Source organism: Chlorocebus sabaeus, chromosome 19 (genome assembly GCF_047675955.1).
Source record: "Chlorocebus sabaeus isolate Y175 chromosome 19, mChlSab1.0.hap1, whole genome shotgun sequence".
NCBI classification, from domain to species: Eukaryota; Metazoa; Chordata; class Mammalia; order Primates; family Cercopithecidae; genus Chlorocebus; species Chlorocebus sabaeus.
This window is the reverse complement of record NC_132922.1, coordinates 13,785,399-13,804,139: the sequence shown is the minus strand read 5'-3', so window position 1 is coordinate 13,804,139 and position 18,741 is coordinate 13,785,399. Positions and strand designations below refer to the sequence as shown.

Sequence of the window (18,741 nt, the reverse complement as noted above, 5' to 3'; positions counted from 1 at the left end):
GAACAGGAGAACAATGGAGGGGGAGAGATCATAAAGACCCAGGTGAGGGGGCAGAGGGTGGGATAGAGAGAGACCAGGGGACAGGGGTGAGATTTCCTTCCAGTGTCCTGCTGTGGGCACCCCCCCTCCCTCCCAAGCTCCAGGGCCCCGGGCAGCCAGGCAGGGCTCACCACAGTGCTGCTCGTCTGAGCCGTCCCTGCAGTCGGGCCGCCCATCACACTGTGGGTTGGGCTTCTTCACGCAGCTCCGGTCCTCACACTGGAAGGTGAATGTCCCGCAGGGCACCCCTGGGACAGAGGGGATGGGGACAGGGCACAGAAGGTGGGTCTCTGAGCCCCAAAGGAGACTTCCAAAGTGGGGTGCAGGAACAATGGAGCCAGAAGAGCCAGGAGGTGACTGGAGAGTCTCCTTTAGGGTTTCCTAAAAGCAGGCCATGTCCCCCACACCCCCAGCCCCTCCACTGAGACTGGTCTGTTGAGTGCAAAGCAGTGTCTCCATTCTCAGACTGGAGCTCCTGACCACAAGATCATGCCTCCCCCTCTGGTGTGGAACTTCAAAGCAGAACTGTGCCTCCACTTTCAGACCAGAGTCCCCACCTAGCCTGGCAGTCTCCCAGGCTCTGGCCCTGCCCGGTTGCCACCTTTTCCTCCCTGCTCTTCACTGTAAAGAACTTTCCACTCCACCATTTGGTCTTTGCCTCTCTCCTTTCCTCCTGCCTATTTAAGTTTTAGCTCTCACCAGGGCCAAATGCCTACCTCCTCCAGGAAGCTTTTCATGTCTGACCTCCTCCCTGCCCCACAATCTACCTACACGGCAGGAGAGTCACCCATCCTATCCTCCTAACAGATAAGCCTTGGAAGGCAGGGGCTGCATCTCTGCTGTTTTATTCCCACTTCCTCACTGCACCTTGCCTATTGCTGGATAGTCTGCAAGTGTTGGTCAGTTGGTCAGTTGGGTGGGTAGATGGATGGACGGATAAATAGACCCAGACAGAAGATTGAGCAGAAAAGCCAATGGGTGGAGTGGTGGTCCATTAGGGAGACTGACAGACAGCTACAAGGTTGGATAAATGCGTGGATGTAAGGACCAGTGGATAGACAGGGTGCTAGGGAGATCAGTGGATGGGTAGGTGGATGGGTGGGTGGATGGATGGATGGATAGGTAGATGGATGGATGGATGGATGATGGATGGATGGATGGATGGATGGATGATGGATGGAGGGACGATGGATGGATGGATGGATGGATGGATGGATGGATGGATGGATAGGTAGGTGGATGGATGGATGGATGATGGATGGATGGATGATGGATGGATGATGGATAGATTGATGGATGAATGGATGGATGGATGATGGATGGATGATGGATGGGTGGATGGATGGATGAATGGATGATGGATGGATGGATGGATGGATGGATGATGGATGGATGATGGATAGATTGATGGATGAATGGATGGGTGGATGATGGATGGATGATGGATGGGTGGATGGATGGATGATGGATGGATGATGGACGGATGGATGGATGGATGGATGATGGATGGGTGGATGGATGGATGAATGGATGATGGATGGATGATGGATGGATGGATGGATGGATGGATGGATGGATGGATGGACAGACAGATGGATGGAACAGTGGCCATTACAGGCAGGTAGTCAGCCAAACTAATAAGTGGGTAGATTGACAGTTTGATGATAGGGAGATCAGTGGTTGCAAAGATCAGTAGATGCATGGATAAATGGGTAGCTGTATGAATCAATGGACAGACAGAGTGATTGGAGACCAGAAGATGGATGGATGGATGGATGGATGGATGGATGGATGGATATATAGGTGTAAATACAGAGGGGTTGGTGGGTGTTGGGACGAGAAGCTAGAAACCTTTGCTGAAGCATGTAGCAGGCCTAGACTGCCTTTGGTGTCCCTCTAGACACTCAGCCAGGCCCTGCCCTACCTTCCTGGCACCGCTCTTCATCGCTGCCATTGAGACAGTCAGGCTGCCCGTCACAGACCTTAAGCAGTGAGATGCACGTGCTGTCCTCTTGGCACTGGAATGTGGCTCTGCAAACTGTGTGGAGACACAGAGAGGGGACAGGTGGGAGGAAGCCAGAGGAGCCAGCTGGAGCTTGGCGATGCCTGTAGAAGGTGTGCTGTATTGCACATTACCGATCACAAATCTCTCTCTGCTACTTTATTTTAATTTAATTTAATTTTATTATTATTATTTTTTGAGGTGGAATCTCGCTCTTGTCATGAAGGCTGGAGTGCAATGGCACGATCTCACTGCAACCTCCCAGGTTCAAGCGATTCTCCTGCCTCAGACTCCCAAGTAACTGGGATTACAGGCTCCTGCCACCACACCCAGCTAATTATTGTACTTTTTGTAGAGACAGGGTTTCACCATGTTGACCAGGCTGATCTTGAACTCCTGACCTCAGGTGATCCGCTCGACTCGGCCTCCCAAACTGCTGGGATTACAGGTGTGAGCCATTGCGCCCGGCCTCTTTCTGTGCTACTTTACACCCAAAGTTTCACAGCAACCCTGTGAGATACCCCATTTCATTGGTGGAAACAGATGAGGTGATTTGTCTAAGGTCACTTGGCTGAGCCAGAACTTGAAGCCAGATGTTCAGTTTCCGAATATGAGGCACCTCCCCCAGCACCGTGGCAGGATCATCCCCCCGGCCATGAACATCTTGCTTCCCTCTTCCCATATATTTAAACCTTTGACAGGGCAGAGAAGGGGGACATCTCCCTCACCCATTCTGTTCCTTCTTGGAAGGCTGGCTGGGACAGGGGTGGGGGTGATAGCCCTGAGCTGGAAGTCAGGAGACCTGGCTCCCCACTTGTCCCTGCCAATGTCCCACGAGGTGGTCTCATCTTGCCACCCCCGCACAGTGAGAGAACCTCACTTCCTGGGTGTTGATAATGGAAGCTACATGTAGGAGTGGGGTCTCCACTCAGCTCAGAGCAGGGAAGGTGAGGAGGGAGGAGGGATTGGCGGGGAGAGGAGGGATGCGCGGGCGGGTTGCTCACCGCAGTTTCTCTCATCCAGGCCGTTGGGGCAGTCCTTGACCCCATCACAGGCAGGGACGCAGAGTCCGTTCACAGAGCAGAGGAACTCTCCAGGGCAGGCTGCGAAACCACAGGGGACCGTGGAGGCAAGGAGGGCGCCGTTAGGCCATGCATACCCCCAAAGGCACACAAAGACACGCATGCACCTGTTCACTCACACACACGGACAGGCACCATGTGTTCCTGGGCACCCGTGTACACATTCCAAGCAGACATACATATCCAGACACACGCACAGGCTATGTATGAGTGTGTATTCTTGCAAACCCATGTGGCTGCCTTGCACACGTGGGCACACACAAAGCTGCATAAATTGTGCAAGCACAAACACACACACACTTTCTCTCTCTCTCTCTCTCTCTTCTTTTGTTCAGCCTCATAAGCAGCTGCCTACAGCCCCCTTGGTGGTTCCAGGGATGACCAAGAGGCAGGGAGTCACTGCAGGGGGTTCCCCCGGCTGCCCATACTCACGGTCCGACTGGTTGTACAAGCCGTAGTGCACCCGCACACCAGGCCCTGTGAGGGAGATCTGGGAGGTGAAATTGATGGTGATGCCAGCCGTGGCCACCACGGGGATCCTCTCGGCGTAAGGCTGCAGGATGCGCAGGCCACACAGCCTGGGGGAAATCAGAGATTTCCCAACTCAGGGCTGCACTGGCTGGTCTCCTGGGTCCCATGCACAGAGCAAGGACAGGGCAGCCAGAGGGGCAGGGGGAGCTGTACCCCCACTGCGCCTGCTCTGCCCTGATTTCTCACTTGGGTGACTGTTCACCCCCAGAGTCATCTTCTAGAAAGTAGCCTGGCTATGTCACTCCCCTGCTCAAAATTCTTCAATGGCTTCCCATTGCCTGCCAGATAAAACTCAATTCTAGTCACAGTCACCTGTGAACTGTGAGGTTCTAGCAAGTCAGGGTCCTTCTTTGAGCCTCACTTTCCTCCCTTATAAAACAAGAAAAATTGACCAGGAGCAGTGGCTCACACCTGTAATCCCAGCATTTTGAGAGGCCGAGGTGGGTGGATCACCTGAGGTCAGGAGTTCGAGACCAGCCTGACCAACATGGAGAAACCCCATCGCTACTAAAAATACAAAATTAACCGGGTGTGGTGGCGCATGCCTGTAATCCCAGCTACTCCGGAGGCTGAGGCAGGAAAATCTCTTGAACCCAGGAGGTAGAGGTTTCGGTGAGCCGAGATTGCACCATTGCACTCCAGCCTGGGCAATAAGGGCACGAAACTACATCTAAAAAAGAAAGGGGAGAGAGAGAGAGAGAGAGAGAGAGAGGGAGGGAGGGAGGAAGGAAGGAAGGAAAAATTATTTCTGTTGACCTTGAATCTGACAAAAGGCTTCAGTGTGTCAGTCGAGGCAAAAGCCCTTGACTGGCCCACTGTCCACAGATGTGCAAGGCCATTCGCCTTGAGGTTGGTGTGGGACGAGGGGGCAGCAGTGCTCCCCATTGAGGCACCAACCCTCCTGCCTCCTTGCGACACTGTGGGTTTGAGGGAAGGACCAGTCCTTCTCCCATGACCAGTAACTTAGTGCTGATGGGCAGCACCTTCTCCGTGCATGGCCTCACGGGGTGGGACCACCCCCAGCTGTGGGAGCACCCTCACATCCCTGCTGGACAACACCGCCCCTGCTCCCCTGCCACGCCGCCACCGAGAAGATACACTTGTTTAAACAGAGCAGGTGGGGGAACCTCCAGAGAGGCTGAGTCTTTCTCTCCTACCAGAGAACAGGTAGGAGCCCTCCCATCTCTAGGTCATAGGCCCAGAGGCTCCTCCTGCAGAGAGTCCGGCGCACCTCGTCCCCCAGAGTAAGTGGGCAGCGGTGTGCCTTCACAGAGCGGGTGTAACCACTCCCCGAGAACAGTGGAACCCTCCCTCCACGGCAGCCGGGGGGTTCCTTTCCATCCCAGGTGGGACACGCTTGCAGAACAGACAGGGACAGCTCATCAGCTCACAGAAATGCCCTCCACAGAGCAAATCAGAGCGCTTTGCAGATGGGGAAAACACACCCAGGGCGCAGGTTGAAAATCTGCAGGGAGAGCTGAAAATGCCCCTGGCAGAGAAAGCAGAAGGAAATCCAGAGAGCATCAGGAATACCCCTGAGGGCCGATGGAGATACCCCACAGCAAATCCAAACCCCTCGGAGCCAGCCATGATTCCCACGGGCCAGGCACTTCCCCAGAACTTCTAGAACGTGGTAAGCACTTAACCGTTCAATAGGTTAATCAATTCACTGGCCACTGAACAGCTGAAGATGAGCTTTGAGGCTGTTTTAACATCTCAAGGTATGTGGCTGGGGCTGAGCCTCATCGGCTATGGTATCACAAGGCCTCGTTGCACGGGGATTCTGAGGTTCAAGCAGTACCTCTGCCCAGGGAGGGAGGAATTGCTCTCATCCCATTTTACAGATAAGGCTCATGAGCGCAGGAGCCAAGGTGTCGTCAGAATCTGGCCTCAGGGCCCAGAAGAGCTCACCTAGCTTGCTTGGCGGGAGGGATCCTGATTCCCACTGCAACAGTAGCTCTGAAGTCTGAGCCCCCTACATCCCCCATGTCCTCCACAGACCTGGCCTAGACTCTGGCACCCCCATAAGTCTATCTGGCCACAGTGATCACGATCTTACCCTTACACCAACCAGCAGTTCTCAGAGCACAGTCAGGGGACCCCCTGGGGTCCAAAAGTCATTTTTTTTAGTAACACTCAGATGTCATTTGCCTTTTTTGCCCTCATTCTCTCATAAGGTGACAGACGAGTTTTCCAGAGACCACGTGATGCGTGACATCGGGACTGATGGAACTCGGAGGCAGATTCGAAGGTCCCGCCTGTGGTCTGTGAAGCCAGTTGTTAAATAAATGTACAAAAATGTAAAAGGACAGGACTCTTGTCACTAAATGTTTTTACTTTTGGAGAATGCAACTAATTCGCATAGAATATTATTTATATTCAAATGTGTAATGGGCTGACAATTACATTAAAGGAATTAATAAACATTTTAAAATTTTGTTCCAATTTCTAATGCTGCAGGTATAGATCTATAAACTGTATAAGCAACAGCTCTTTAGGGTGCTCAGTCATTTTGCAGAGAGTAACTGGGTCCTGAGACAGAGCAGGTTGGGAGCCGCCGCCTCCCACCATGGCTCCCCCAGCCCAGCAGGGCCGGTGGGGGACGAGACACCGCCAGGGGGCGCCCCTGAGCAAACCCGGCCCTCTTGCCCTTGTAAAACCCAGGAAACCCTGGTTTTGATGTCTATTTATAAAGTTATCATGGATTGTTTTCCTCACAGAAGGACCTCAGGAAGTAGACAGGGGAGCTAGGGGTTGGGAAGGACTGGTCCGGGGAATGAGGAGTCAAGCACATCCCATGGGCCTCCCTCCCACAGTCACAGGGAGATTGTGGAGAGAGAGAGAAGGAACCCAAGCCGGGGTTGGAGGGGAGTGGAACGTTTCACCCTAGAAGCAACTGCGTAGAGGGCTTCAGTGTCACCCAAGCCTTGGGCAGGGGCTGTAAGGCAAAGGCACCTGTGCCTGCTACAGGAAGTTCTCTCTATTAACCTCCAGGGAGAGTCCTAGAACCAGCCTGTAGCTGGCAGCAACCTTTCCCCAAAGCTTCAACGCGTACCCGGGAAACTCTCTGCCTGGGCGGTATTTTGTTCTCACTCTGGAGGCCTGGAGCAGGGGTAGAGGTGGTGGACCCCTAGGACGAACCTCTGCTTAGAAAGCACCAGAGAGGAATTCAAAGCAGGGGCTGAAATCTAGTGGCCCAGGGGGAGTCACTCAGCATCAAGACAATGTGTTTATGCAGCGTGTAGAAATTGCTTCATTGAGTCGCAAGCTAATTTCACATAATAATCCAGATTCTTGCTCCTCTAGAAGGAGAAGGAGAAGGAGAAGAGGAAGTGGAAGAGGAAGAGGAGGAAGAAGAAGAGGAAGAAGAAGGAGGAGGAGGAAAGATGAAGAGGAAGAAAGGAGAAGGAGGAGGATAAGGAGAATCAGAGGAAGAAGAAAAAGAAGAAGAGGAGGAGGAGGAGAAAGAGAAGAAGAGGAAGGGAGAAGAAGGAAGAAGAAAGAGGAAGAAGGAGGAGGAGGAGAAGGAGGAGGAGAAGGAGGAAGAAGAAGAGAAAGAAGAAGAAGAGAAAGAAGGAAAGAAAGAAAGAAAGAAAAGAAAGAAAGAAAGAAAAAGAAAGAAAGAAAGAAAGAAAGAAAGAAAGAAAGAAAGAAAGAAAGAAAGAAAGAAAGAAAAGAAAGAAGAAAGAAGGAAGGAAGGAAGGAAGGAAGGAAGGAAGGAAGGAAGGAAGGAAGGAAGGAAGGAAGGAAGGAAAGAAGGAAGGAAAGAAAGAAAAGAGCCTGGAAAACACCACTGGAATACCATACCCCCCGTCACAGGCTCTAGCCCTGGCCTGGCCCCTTGGCCCATCTGAGTTTTCTGTTTCTGCTGCAGAGCTTTCTGGGAGAGGGTGCACATTCTCTGGCTCTCCAGTGCCTCCTGTCCATCAAGTGCTCCCCTCTAGCCCTCTCCAAGAAGCACCAGAAGCCTGACTGCTGCGATGCCTGCCAATTCATCTCGGCTACAAAGTACTGAGTGTCTGAAGGCACATTTTTGCACCGTGTGGCCTGCCTTGCTTCCTCACCTCATTGGATATGGGGAATATTTCCTTCTTGCCTCATCCAGGAGGTATCCTTTCAGGAAGGGACCTGTCAGGAAGTGCTGCCTGGAGGGATAAATGCATGGATGGGTGGATGGATGAAAGGGTGGGGAGAACACAAGAAGGAAGAAGGAAGGAAAGGTACATGGGTGGATGAGTGCACACTACCATGCCCTTACCTACAAACAGGTTAAAGGAGAAGGAGGGTCACAGAAGGCAAATGCTGAAGAGGGGAGGAGAGCAGCGCCCAGCATGGCTGGAGCTCTGGACCTGGGGCTGCAGAGCTGAATTGACAGCCTGACTTTGCCCCAGGAACAAGCTGTGTGACCTTGGGTCACCCTCAGCAAGCTTTAGTTTTCACATTTGTAAAACGGGTGATCATATCTCTCTTGTGGCATGGTTTAAGGCATGCATAGGAAATGACTTCTTTGAAGCACCTGCTGACGTCAGGTCGTGAGCTCATGGAGGAAGCAGCTGGCGCTCTCCTGCATGGCCAGCCCAGCTCAGGTCAGCCACACTGAAATTCCCACTGAGCGCCTGTGGCTGCCGGCTGTACTGGCCACCAGGGCTCCAGAGAACACAAGGGCCACCCCATAGCCAGGCCAGGCCGGGTCAGGGGTGGCTTCAGCTGGCCTAGGGAACCCATGATTCTGCCTGTCCCCACTGGCTGGGAGTGAGTGGAAATGGTGGGGCGGATCACAAGAGAAGTGATGTCACAGGAGAGGAAGCTGGCGGGAGGCAGGTTCCCAGAAAGGGGGAAGCCTGTGCTTTGGTGGCAGCCCGTGAGAGTTGCTTCTGCGAAACGGAGCAGCCGTGGTCAGATCTCACAGGCCAAGTCCCTCTACCACCCTCAGGCCTCTCAAGGGCATGAGGCCTCAGCTGGGCTCAAGTGGGCACCAGGAGAAGCCAGGTAGACAGCAGGTAGGTCGGGGTAAAGGAGGCACCACAGGCTCAAAGGAGTCAGGTGAGGTGCCTAAGGATGCTCAGCCCGTGGGGGGCCCAGGCCAGCCTTTCCTCATCACTACGCTGGCACTTGAGGGTTAAGATACCCTCTCCCCTGACACACCCTCTCCATCAATGGGCATTCTGGGCCGAAGGACTGTACCTCCCCCTCCCTAAAGTGCCTTGTCTGAAAATCTGCTCTTCCCTAGACCTCTCATGTCTTTGCCACCCACACAACCAGATTTCCAACATCGCTCATTCTAAGAATTTCTCAGCATCTACATGGGATGATCACTATCGCCCATGATCATAACTAGAGGGCACGGTGTCCCAGAGCAGATGGTTCACAGGTGCCACCTCTGCCTTCCCTTCCACAGTCATTCACACAGGAGGAGTCTGTGGGGAGGGGACAAGAGTCTGCCCCTGGGGATCCTGGACCCTTAATCAAAGTCTGAGAAGAAAGGGCTGGGACTTCCCAGGCCACTCTGCAGCTGGTGGGACAGCCACAGAAACCGTCCATGCCCCCACCCGGATGCCAGTGGGTTGGCTGAGGATGCCTTGGCTGAGGGAGTCACCAGCTGGCATGGGCCACTAGAGGCCCAGAGGGAAGAATCGCACACATGGACCACACACACATGCACACACACGTGCACAGACATGCATGGACGCACGCACACAGACATGCATCTGTGCACCCACGTGCACTCCGGATCAGGCTGCCTGGCCTTAGCTCTGGCTCAACGAGCTGGGTGACTTTGTGCAAATTACTTCGTGTCTCTGTCTTGGGTGTCTCACTGGTCTATGAAGTCTGTACAGGCACGTGATTCCTCGCTGGGTTGTTGAGGCTGAAAGAGCCAGCACCGTAAATCCCTCAGCTTGTGCCTGCCCAGAGCGGAGTGACAGCTAGTGAGGAACGCAGGGTCGCTGCACTTGACCCACGCCCGCATGTGCAGTGTTCTCCATGCACTGTCTCACTTAGTCTTCCCAGGGCGGGGGTCTCTTTCACGACCTTTTTTCAGATGAGTTACCTGAGGCTGGGAGATCTAAGTCCTCGCCCAGGTAGGAAGCAGAGGAGACAGGTGCTGAGCCCTGGCCTGTCTGGTTTCGACACTAAAGCGCTTTCCACCTCACCAGCCTGACTTGGAATGGCCTTTGGCCAGGAATTCATAAACGCAACTTGTATGGGAGACAGCATCTCCCTGATGGGTAAGTAATCAAAGGTTGGGGCTGGCCTGAACCCCTTGTTTCACAGACAAGGAAGGGAGTGCATCTAGAGATCCATGCAAACCCTGACGCCAGATCCCGCTGAGCACTTCCAGCCCCATGTGGCAAGGGAGGCCTGGACAGAGAGAGGGGAGCTATGGGGGCACGGGGAGCTGCCAGGCCTCATCTTCACCACCCAGCCACCGCTTAGCTACACCCTGAAGTCCATCTCCACCACTGAAAGGCAGAAAAGACAGGGACAAAAGGCCAAGTCCTTTTAACCATCGCTGATCCCAGTTTCCCCACCTGTACCGTAGGTTGGGTGCTAGGACCAGTCCAGCCCACACGTTCTATAGCTCAATGGTGCTCAGAGACTCTGGGGAGATCCCTCCACCCCATTGGAAGCTGTCCTAGTGCCTCAAATTCACCACTGAGGCATCATTCCTTTGGATTAGGGAAAAGATTCTCCCATCCGTGTTCCACACTCTCTCTGTCATTACCCAAGGGTAGCTCACAAAGTCCCTGTCTCCCCAGTACCCAGACCCTTGCCCGACTGCATCAGGGAGGGAGGAGGGCCCTCCCCCAGACAGCATGGGGTGGAGCATCCTTTGGCCTGCTGTTTGTGGCTGGTGGGGTATGGGAGAGACCCCAACTGTGGACCCATCTGCGTGTCACCTAATCCTGCTGAGCCTTAATTTTCTTCTCTGGGAAATGGGAACGGTGCCGATGACCACACAGGTTGTTGGGCCAATGCACTGAACACCTGTCTTAGCCCCTAACTCCAGGCCACTGAACTCCCCACAACCCCTGAATGCTGGGGCCCCACCTCTGGCAAATGGAATTGCCATGGGGGTGAGGGATGAGATGGGGGTGTCAGACCCAAGACTGTTCCTTCTCCTTTCTGAGCCTCCCTGAGACATAAAGTTCAGCTCTGGGGTAGGGAGGGAGGCAGGAAAACATGTTCTCATCATTCGCAGAATGGTGAATCATGAATCCATCTCAGGGTCACCCTGCGGGTTCCTGTGAGTGGGGGTGAGGCCAGCCATCCTCAGCCTAAGTGAGCAGCAAGGCAGCCCCAAGGGAGCTCCATGAGGGTCAGAGCAGCCATTCCCAGAGGTGCCCCCATCATGCTACAGATGCCTTCTCTCCAGACAGCACAAGCCTGATGTCACCGAACCAACATGTCACCCCAGCAGCACAGGCCTGATGTCACACTCCATCAGCATATCATCACCAAATGCAAAGCCCTGAAGCCACTGCTTCACCATGTCACCCCCAACAGCACAGGCCTGAAGTCACACCCCATGTCACCCCCAGCAGCACAGGCCCAAAGTCACTCCCCATGTCAACCCCAACAGCACAATCCTAAATCATACCACGGGTAATTCTTCTCCTTTCCTTTAATCCTAGTCCCAGATAAATTGCAAAAAGGGAGTCAAGCAAACCTTGTCATTCTCTGTCACCTTTTGTCTGGATGATCCTTTTGAATAGGATCAGCCAACAAGCAAATCACAAGTGTTGGTGAATGGGAACACAGACCCCAGAAATCCAAGAATTCTAGAGCCCCAGAGCCTTCCAATTTTGGCATCTTCCAAGACTGGCATCTTGGATATTCAAACTCTGTAAAACCAAGAAATGATGAATCTTGCGTACTAGACTCTCAACCCATTAGGCCCCCAGAATTCTGGGGTTGGAAGGGAGGGCAGAGCCCAGAGTCTGTGATGAGGGGTAGTCTCCTCCTTCCTGACGCTGACGTGATGACCGTTTTCACCCTGGATTCCCAGGGGAAGGGTCTCCCTGGCTCTGCCATCGCTGCTTCAATATTCCTCTTCTCTCTCCCCAAACCTCTGCTCCCCAACAATGGAGCCGTGGGAGGGCCTCCCTCTCCTCTTGCCCACCCTCCACCCTCTAAACAATATTACCTGCACCTGAGCCTTCCTCTCTCCCTCTGGGGATGCTGGGATGATCCACACATTTGAGATACGGAACCTCTCCTGTCTTAAATGCCCCTTCCTTGAATTGCCTCGTTCTCTTTTCTTCCCAGACAAATGAAAACCTGTCCATATACCCTGTCTCTCTTTCCCTGCCTCCCTGCCCCCCAAGCCTCTGAAGCTGCTGGCACCACCCATGGCCTCCTGGTGGCCAGGCCCAGGGGGCACTTATTGGCCTCATGCCATAGTGACCCTGGTGACGGTGGTCGCTTAGCCTAACTCTGCTGTCTCTTGCTCACATCCCTGGAAGGACTCACTTCTTTGTCAGAAACTTAGTTACCAGAGGGGGCAAGAGCAAGAGCAGGGAAGAGGGCAAGTGCCCTGTTGGGGATTCGGGGGATCCAGGGCATCTGTGATTTCCATGTTACCCTGTGCAATGGGATTGGACCTGGCTGTGCAGCAGGGGATCATAATAAGGGAGAGGCCCCTTGGATTGTACACCTTGGGTTTAGGGGGAAGGCACTGAAGTGCCCGTGAGTCCTTTGGCTCTGGAATGATTTTATTGAAGGATTGAGCGTGCCAGAGGGGGTTACAGCACCCCAGGAGATGAGACTATTTTGCTGTAATTAGAACCAACATCCAAGGTGTCTGATGACCAAGAGTGTCTGAGACTGCTGGGGTAGCTAGAGGGGAAGCTGGGGCCAGAGCGGGGGCTGGGACGAGGACAACAGGCCCAACACCAGCCCCAGCCTCTGCTGGCTCCCCCTGCTGCCCCTCTGAGGCTGGGGACTTGGGCTTCCAATGAGGGGATCACCTGTAGGGGGGGGAGGAGTTGGGGGAGGAAAGGAAGCTGGAGGGAGGAGAGGAAGTAGTACCTCCTGTTCTGGATTGTCCACTGGCCCTGGGTGCACGGCAAATCATACTTCTGCCTCCGCAGTGCATAGGCGTCAAACCAGAGGGCCAAGCCGTAGTCCAGAGAGGGCACCTGGGAGGGAGGAGCGGGCCATCAGGTGGCCCATGGGGTGTGGCCAGGTTGGTGAACCCACCTCCCTAACAACAAAGAGAAGGAGACACAGAATCCCAGGTGGGGCTAAAGTCTGTCAGTCATTCAACAAACAGGCATTGCTGTGATCCACAGAGGGAGACCTCACCCATACCCCTCTCCACCCTAGCAGGATTGGTACCCAGGGCTCAGCCTGTGGGCGCTTGTGTCCCGCTCTCATCCCGGGTTACCAGGGACCGGTGCTGTGCTTGGGGTAGAGGACAGGTGGGCAGGCAGGATGGGGTCTCACCGTGAGGTGCCAGGAGCAGTGGGTTCGGGGCGAGTAGTAGCTGGGGAAGTACGGGGTGCTGAGGACGCCCTGGGAGTCCAGCCTGTCATCCAGCGTCAGGTTCACCTCGCAGGCTGGACCAGGAGAGCAGCCGTTACACGGGGTCCCCTGGCTGCACCTCCCAGCAGGCGAGCGCAGCTTGTAACCCCACCACCCCTACCACCTCTGCCAGCAAAGTGCTGTGGTTAAGCGTAACTGTGTGAACCTGGGTCTCAGTTTCCTCATCTGTAAAATGGGGACAATAATAGCACACACCTCATAGGGTAGTAAAGAAGATTAAAAAGACATAAAACATTCAAACAGCCTGGCATGTAGTAAGTGTTCGATCCGTGTTAGTTATTGACATTCGTGGGACAGCACTCGCCAGTTTACAAAATGCATTCACACCTGCGCAGGCCTCACGGTGGCAGCTGGGAGAGAGAGAGCTGTTCCCCTTTTCCAAGATGAGGTTTGGAGAAAAGGAGTGGCTTGGTTGAGGCTACACAGCGAGAAGCTGAGGGGTCCAGGGGTCAGGACAGGAGCACGCTCAGCTGCCCCGGCCATCTCTCCATGGGGCCAGGGCCCCCAAAGCCGTTCGTTCCCTCCTGCCTTGAGCCTGTGTCAGACTCCCAAGAGAACAGCTCTGCTACCCGTTCAGAGCTCCAGCTTGGCCAGCTGGGGACCCTGGTCCCTGCCAGAGAGTTTAGGGATAAACCCAGAAGAGGGCGGGGACCCTGAGTGGGAGGGAGCAGACGGGGGAGAAGCAGCTGCCAAGACTCTGTGGCCTCCTGTCTGCCATCTTCCCCTCCCAAGCTCCAGAAATGGCAAAGTTTGAGCTTCCTGCCCAGAGGTACGGCTGGCCCCGGCCCAGGACAGCTGTCCAGTGCAGAGTGGGACGTGCCCTTCCTAGGAAGGGGGCAAGGAGGGAGGTCGTGAAGCAGGAGGAGGGTGGGGGCTGGGAGGGCAGTGGGGGACCTGTCACACCGGTGGCCCTGGCCTGGCTGTGCTGCCATCACGCCTCCCCAAGCTCCCTGTGCCCTCTTGGCCGTAAGCGGACTGTCTAGGGCAGAATCCAAGAAGTTCTGAGTCCTGCTGCAAACAGACCGGTGTTCCAGGCCCAGCCACTGGTGGGTGCTGAGGGAAGAGGGCAGGGAGGGGCAGAGGGGAGGGGACACAGGTCCAGGAGGGTGAGGAGGGAGGAGAGGCAGTCAGCACAGAAAAGAGAAAAGGAGGAAGAAGGATGGAGAGGGAAAGAGGAGAGAAGTGAGGGAGCGATGCCGGGAAGACAGAGACTGCGAACGGGTAGGAGGGTCAAGGGGCAGAGCAGGGTGGAAGTGCAAATGGTGGAAGGAAGAGTGGGGCCGGGGTGGGGAGTGGAGAGCAGCAGGAGCTTCCAGAACCTTCCCTCTCCATCCCGTCCCCAATTTGGGCAAAAAGGTGAGCAGTGAGCCCGGTGGAGGGCCCTGGGGTTCTACCACCACCCCTCCCCTGCCCCAGAGTCCCCTCACCCCTCACCCTGGAAGACCACCGGCTGCACGGAGAGCATAAAGGGGTCGTAGTAGCTGTGCAGGCCCTTCTTCCAGACCACCGCCATGATGGCCCCCGATGCCAGGACCTCCACCACAGGCTCCTGGCGGCTGCAGCCGTACACCCTGGCAGAACAGAAAAGCGGCAAGGCTGGACCGGGGTCTGGGAGGGGAGTGGCAGGGAGGGTGGCAGGCAGCTGCTCTGGGGTGGTGGATGAGAGTCTGGACATCTGGGTTCTGGACCCAGGTCTGCTACTAGAGACCGCTGTGTGTCCATGGGGAGTCTGTGTCTCCCTGGCCCCAGAGGAGACCGAAGGCCCTCCAAGGACCAGGCCAGCTCCTCGGGTGAGAGAGGCCCGGAGGTTCCCCAGACTTCTGGAGCTTACAGTTCAATGATGATGGCTGGCTCAAGTCTCATGCTCCCTCCCCAGCCTCCTCCACCCTGCTACAGAATCACCTGTGGCCCCTGGCATCCCTGGCAAGAAGACTAGACTGGCATCTGCAGGGAGCACCCCTTCTGGCTGCCTGCACTGCAACTCCTGGCCGTGTTCAAGGATTCGACAGGGAGAAGGCAGGTGTGGTCTGGTGACCCCCAGGGTGCCCCAGAAATCTGCCCAGAGCTTGGTGCCTGGGGGACTCGGAACAAATAACCGTATCTTAGACTTCTGGACTTTTAGAAGTCTGGAATGTCAGCCCGGAAAAGACTCTAGTGACACTGTTGAAGTCAGCTTCTTGATTCCCAGATGGGGAAACTGAGGCTTCACTGGCAGTCCATGGCAGAGACAGGCCTGCGCTAGGCATTGCCTGTGATGGCTGGTACCCTCCCACATACACAGAGGCCCCTGGTCTTCCTGTCTCAGACAGGGGTTCCCCAGCGCCCCTTCACCCTCTCACCAACCTCCACCAAACTTCCCAGTGTCAATGACAACACCCTCTGGAGTCCCAGCACATCTGATGGGCCAATTTATAAGAAACTAACAGCCCTGTCTGCCCCTGAGTGGGTAACCCAATAGCCTCCCTGCCTGCCGACTGTGCGTGGGCACCTGGGCCTTGACAGGAAGAAGGGGTGCCGCTGGAGGGATTTCGGGCACCTTGGCAAGCGAGTACCTGAGCTCCTCCAAGCACAGCCTCAAAATCACTACACGTGGTATCCGAGCAGCCTGCAGCCGGTTGAAGGCGTGGTGTGCATAAGCCCAGGGGGTCTCCCTGGGAAGGTCTTGGTGCCCAGAGTCCGGAGATGGGGCAGTTCCCCTGGCCTCTCGCCAGAGGAGGGAGGTGGCCTCCAGTAGCAGGCACCACCCCTCTTGCCCCCCAGGCCCTCGTCCCTTCTTCCTACCATTCCAGCTTGGTCTTCCTGCAGTGCTCTAGTCTCCCCAGCCAGGCCGCTGCCCCCCCTACCCTCCCACACAGCCATGTCCTTTTTGGCCTTACTGGCTCATCTTCCCTGGGAGGTGGGAGATACGATATCAGGGTGGAAGAGACCTGGAGGTCACCTTTAATGGGGGCTTTTGCTTTTTATTTTATTTACCTAGCAGCAGAGCCCTTGTCAATGAAACATGGAACGCAGAAACAAAGCACATGGTTGAACCTGGGCAAGGGGCCACCTGCTCTGTCTTCCTGTCACCACCAAAGGCCCCCTCACTCCCATTCCCTAGCAGGTTTCTGGGGTACGAGCTTGAGAACCCCAAATGTTGTCTAACCTGTCATTTTAGAGCTTCTCCAAGGGTCTGGGATGAGGGAGCCACCAGGAGCCGCAGTGAGTAGGAACAGAGTTGAGCCTGGCAGTCAGATCCCCTCCGAAGCTGAGGGGCACCTGGAGAAGCCCCAGGGGAAGCCCCTAAGTGTCCCCACCCTTTTTGGACCTGGAAGTCAGATGGTGTCTGGCTTTTCTGTGCTTCCCAGAGCCCTCCAGGAACTCAGCTCACGCACATGCCGCAGATCTCAGAACTTTCAATAGCTCCCCACTTATCAAAGTCCAAATGGCTCCTGGTACTCCATGCCTTTTGTGGCCTAGTCCCCGTTAGACTATATATAATGATAACAATAATGGCTAGCATTTACTGGGCACTCACTATGTGTAAGGGTCATGGTACAGATAGTCTGATTTAAATCCTCCAATGATCCTGCAAGATGCAAGGTAAGAAGGTTCTGAGAGGCAAAGTAACTTAGGGCACACAGCTAGGAGGCAGGGGGTTCCCCATCACACCCCCACACGCCCACCCCACACACCAGTAAACCTCTCTGCTCTTACATTTAATCCATGAGCTCTAATGCATTGCTAGAGCTTGCAAAGCAGTACCACTTACATCATTCATTGGTTCACTCAAAACAGATACTGCACACCAACTGTGCGTTTGATCTAGGCATCAGGGCCCGGCAGTGAAGATATCCCCTCCCATTGAAAATCTAGTGTCTCATTTAAACCCCACCAGCAGCCTGGGAAGCAGGGAGGGTGGGTGTTCTGCCAGGAAGCAGTCAGGATTTAGGAATGAGCCCAGAGGTTGAAAGTCCAGGCTGCAGCCAGACTCTGAAACATCCCAACAAGCCACAGTGCCTCCCAGAGCTGACTTTAGGGGTCATCTAGAACAACAGCTTTGTTACAAATGGGAAAACCGAGGCTCGGGGAGGGCAAGCGCCTCCAGTACACAACCATCTCCAGCCTCCTCTCCCCTATCCCCTCTAGGCTAGCCGTCCTGTCTCCCAGATACCCAGACCCAGGGTCTTACCCCCACTTGTCTAAGAATGCTGTGTGTGACTTTTAACCCCCCATCAGCCATTTCCCTTTCCAGCCCTCCCTCCCGCCCTCCTTCCCAGGGACTCACGAGGTGATGAGCCTCTTCTCCAGGGGCCCAGCCACGTCATACATGGCCAGTCGGTCCCGGCACTCAGCCAGCGTCCACTCCAGCCGAAGTTTGAGCATGAGGTCTTCGGGGCCCTGCAGGTGCCACAGGCAGCTGGAGGCCAGGTGGTCGGGTCCCTTCAGCCGGAGAACCTGACCCTGGCCCACGTAGCTGTAGCGGTAACAACCTGGAGCGGGAAGAGGGGCACAGCCCCTGATTCCTGTGACCCAGAAGGAGGGGACCCTGGGGAGCCAGGTTCCTCAAGGTCCTCCCCGAGGCAGGATGGGCTGGGCAGGGGAGCCAGGTGGGGACAGCCAGACACGCTCTACCCGATCCTTCTCTTTCCCTGCCAGTATCCTCATTCACACATTTGTTCATTGGTTCAGTCATTCACTCATGGAATGGACACCCACTGAGCTTCATGCTTTCTCAGTGCCCAGGTAAAGATACAGTCGCTGCCTGGGGACATGGATGGCAGCGGGGACAAACAGATACAGAACAGGCAAGAATAGCTCAGGAGGTGATGGTTCCAAACCCAGCCTATGGGCTGGGGGCGTCTTGGGGGGTCCCCGCGTGAGCAAAGAGGCTGGGACGAGCCAGGCAGCTTTGAGAAAAGTACACACAGGGCACATGTGTCTAGAGGACAAGCTGAAGGCAGGGAGGCCCGGACCAGGCCACTCCCAGGACCGACGCTGCTTTCTCCTGCAGCCATAGGGAGCCACAGAAGGTTGAGCAAGGCTGGACATGGGCTGGCTTGGACCACACACTCCTCTGGCTGCTGCAAGCAACACCGTGGAGAACAGCGAGGCCACATGCAATGAGGAGAGGGGATGAGGGCTTCACTTCCGGTAGAGAGAAGGGACTGCCCCAAGGAGGAGTCTGGGAGGCTGCCTTGAGGGGAGGACGTGAGCTTTGAGCTAATGATGGTGAAGTTGTCAGAATAAAACAGGTGCTTATCAAGCATTTGCTACAGGCCAGAAACCGAGCGGAATGCCTTCCCTCAGTGTCTCACTGAATGCCCACAATAGCTCTAAGAGATACTTTCAATGATTGTGCCCATTGCACAGACCTGGGCCAGACACATCTGGGTTTGGCCAGTCATCACCTAAATCTTTCCTGGGCCTTGGTTTCCTCATCTGTAGAATGGGACAATAACACCACCCTTGCAGGGTCGCCAGCAGGTTGTGGCATGACGCACGTTTGAGTGCCCAGCATGGCGCCTTGCACAGTAGGGGCTCAGTAAAGACCTTGCCTGT

General features: G+C 55.1%; 1 protein-coding gene across 1 annotated transcript in view; it reads right to left on the bottom strand.

Annotated features, from left to right (window-relative positions):
• Nucleotides 1-18,741, bottom strand: part of TMPRSS6 (transmembrane serine protease 6) — a 40,085-nt gene that overhangs the window by 5,246 nt on the left and 16,098 nt on the right. Inside the window, exons 7-14 of the mRNA XM_007975686.3 lie at nucleotides 17,468-17,672; nucleotides 14,635-14,771; nucleotides 13,102-13,214; nucleotides 12,685-12,794; nucleotides 3,556-3,701; nucleotides 3,046-3,144; nucleotides 1,964-2,077; nucleotides 171-287 (exon numbers count right to left, since the gene is read on the bottom strand). Coding sequence (XP_007973877.3) covers nucleotides 171-287; nucleotides 1,964-2,077; nucleotides 3,046-3,144; nucleotides 3,556-3,701; nucleotides 12,685-12,794; nucleotides 13,102-13,214; nucleotides 14,635-14,771; nucleotides 17,468-17,672 — 1,041 coding nt within the window. The remainder of the gene's footprint in view (nucleotides 1-170; nucleotides 288-1,963; nucleotides 2,078-3,045; nucleotides 3,145-3,555; nucleotides 3,702-12,684; nucleotides 12,795-13,101; nucleotides 13,215-14,634; nucleotides 14,772-17,467; nucleotides 17,673-18,741) is intronic.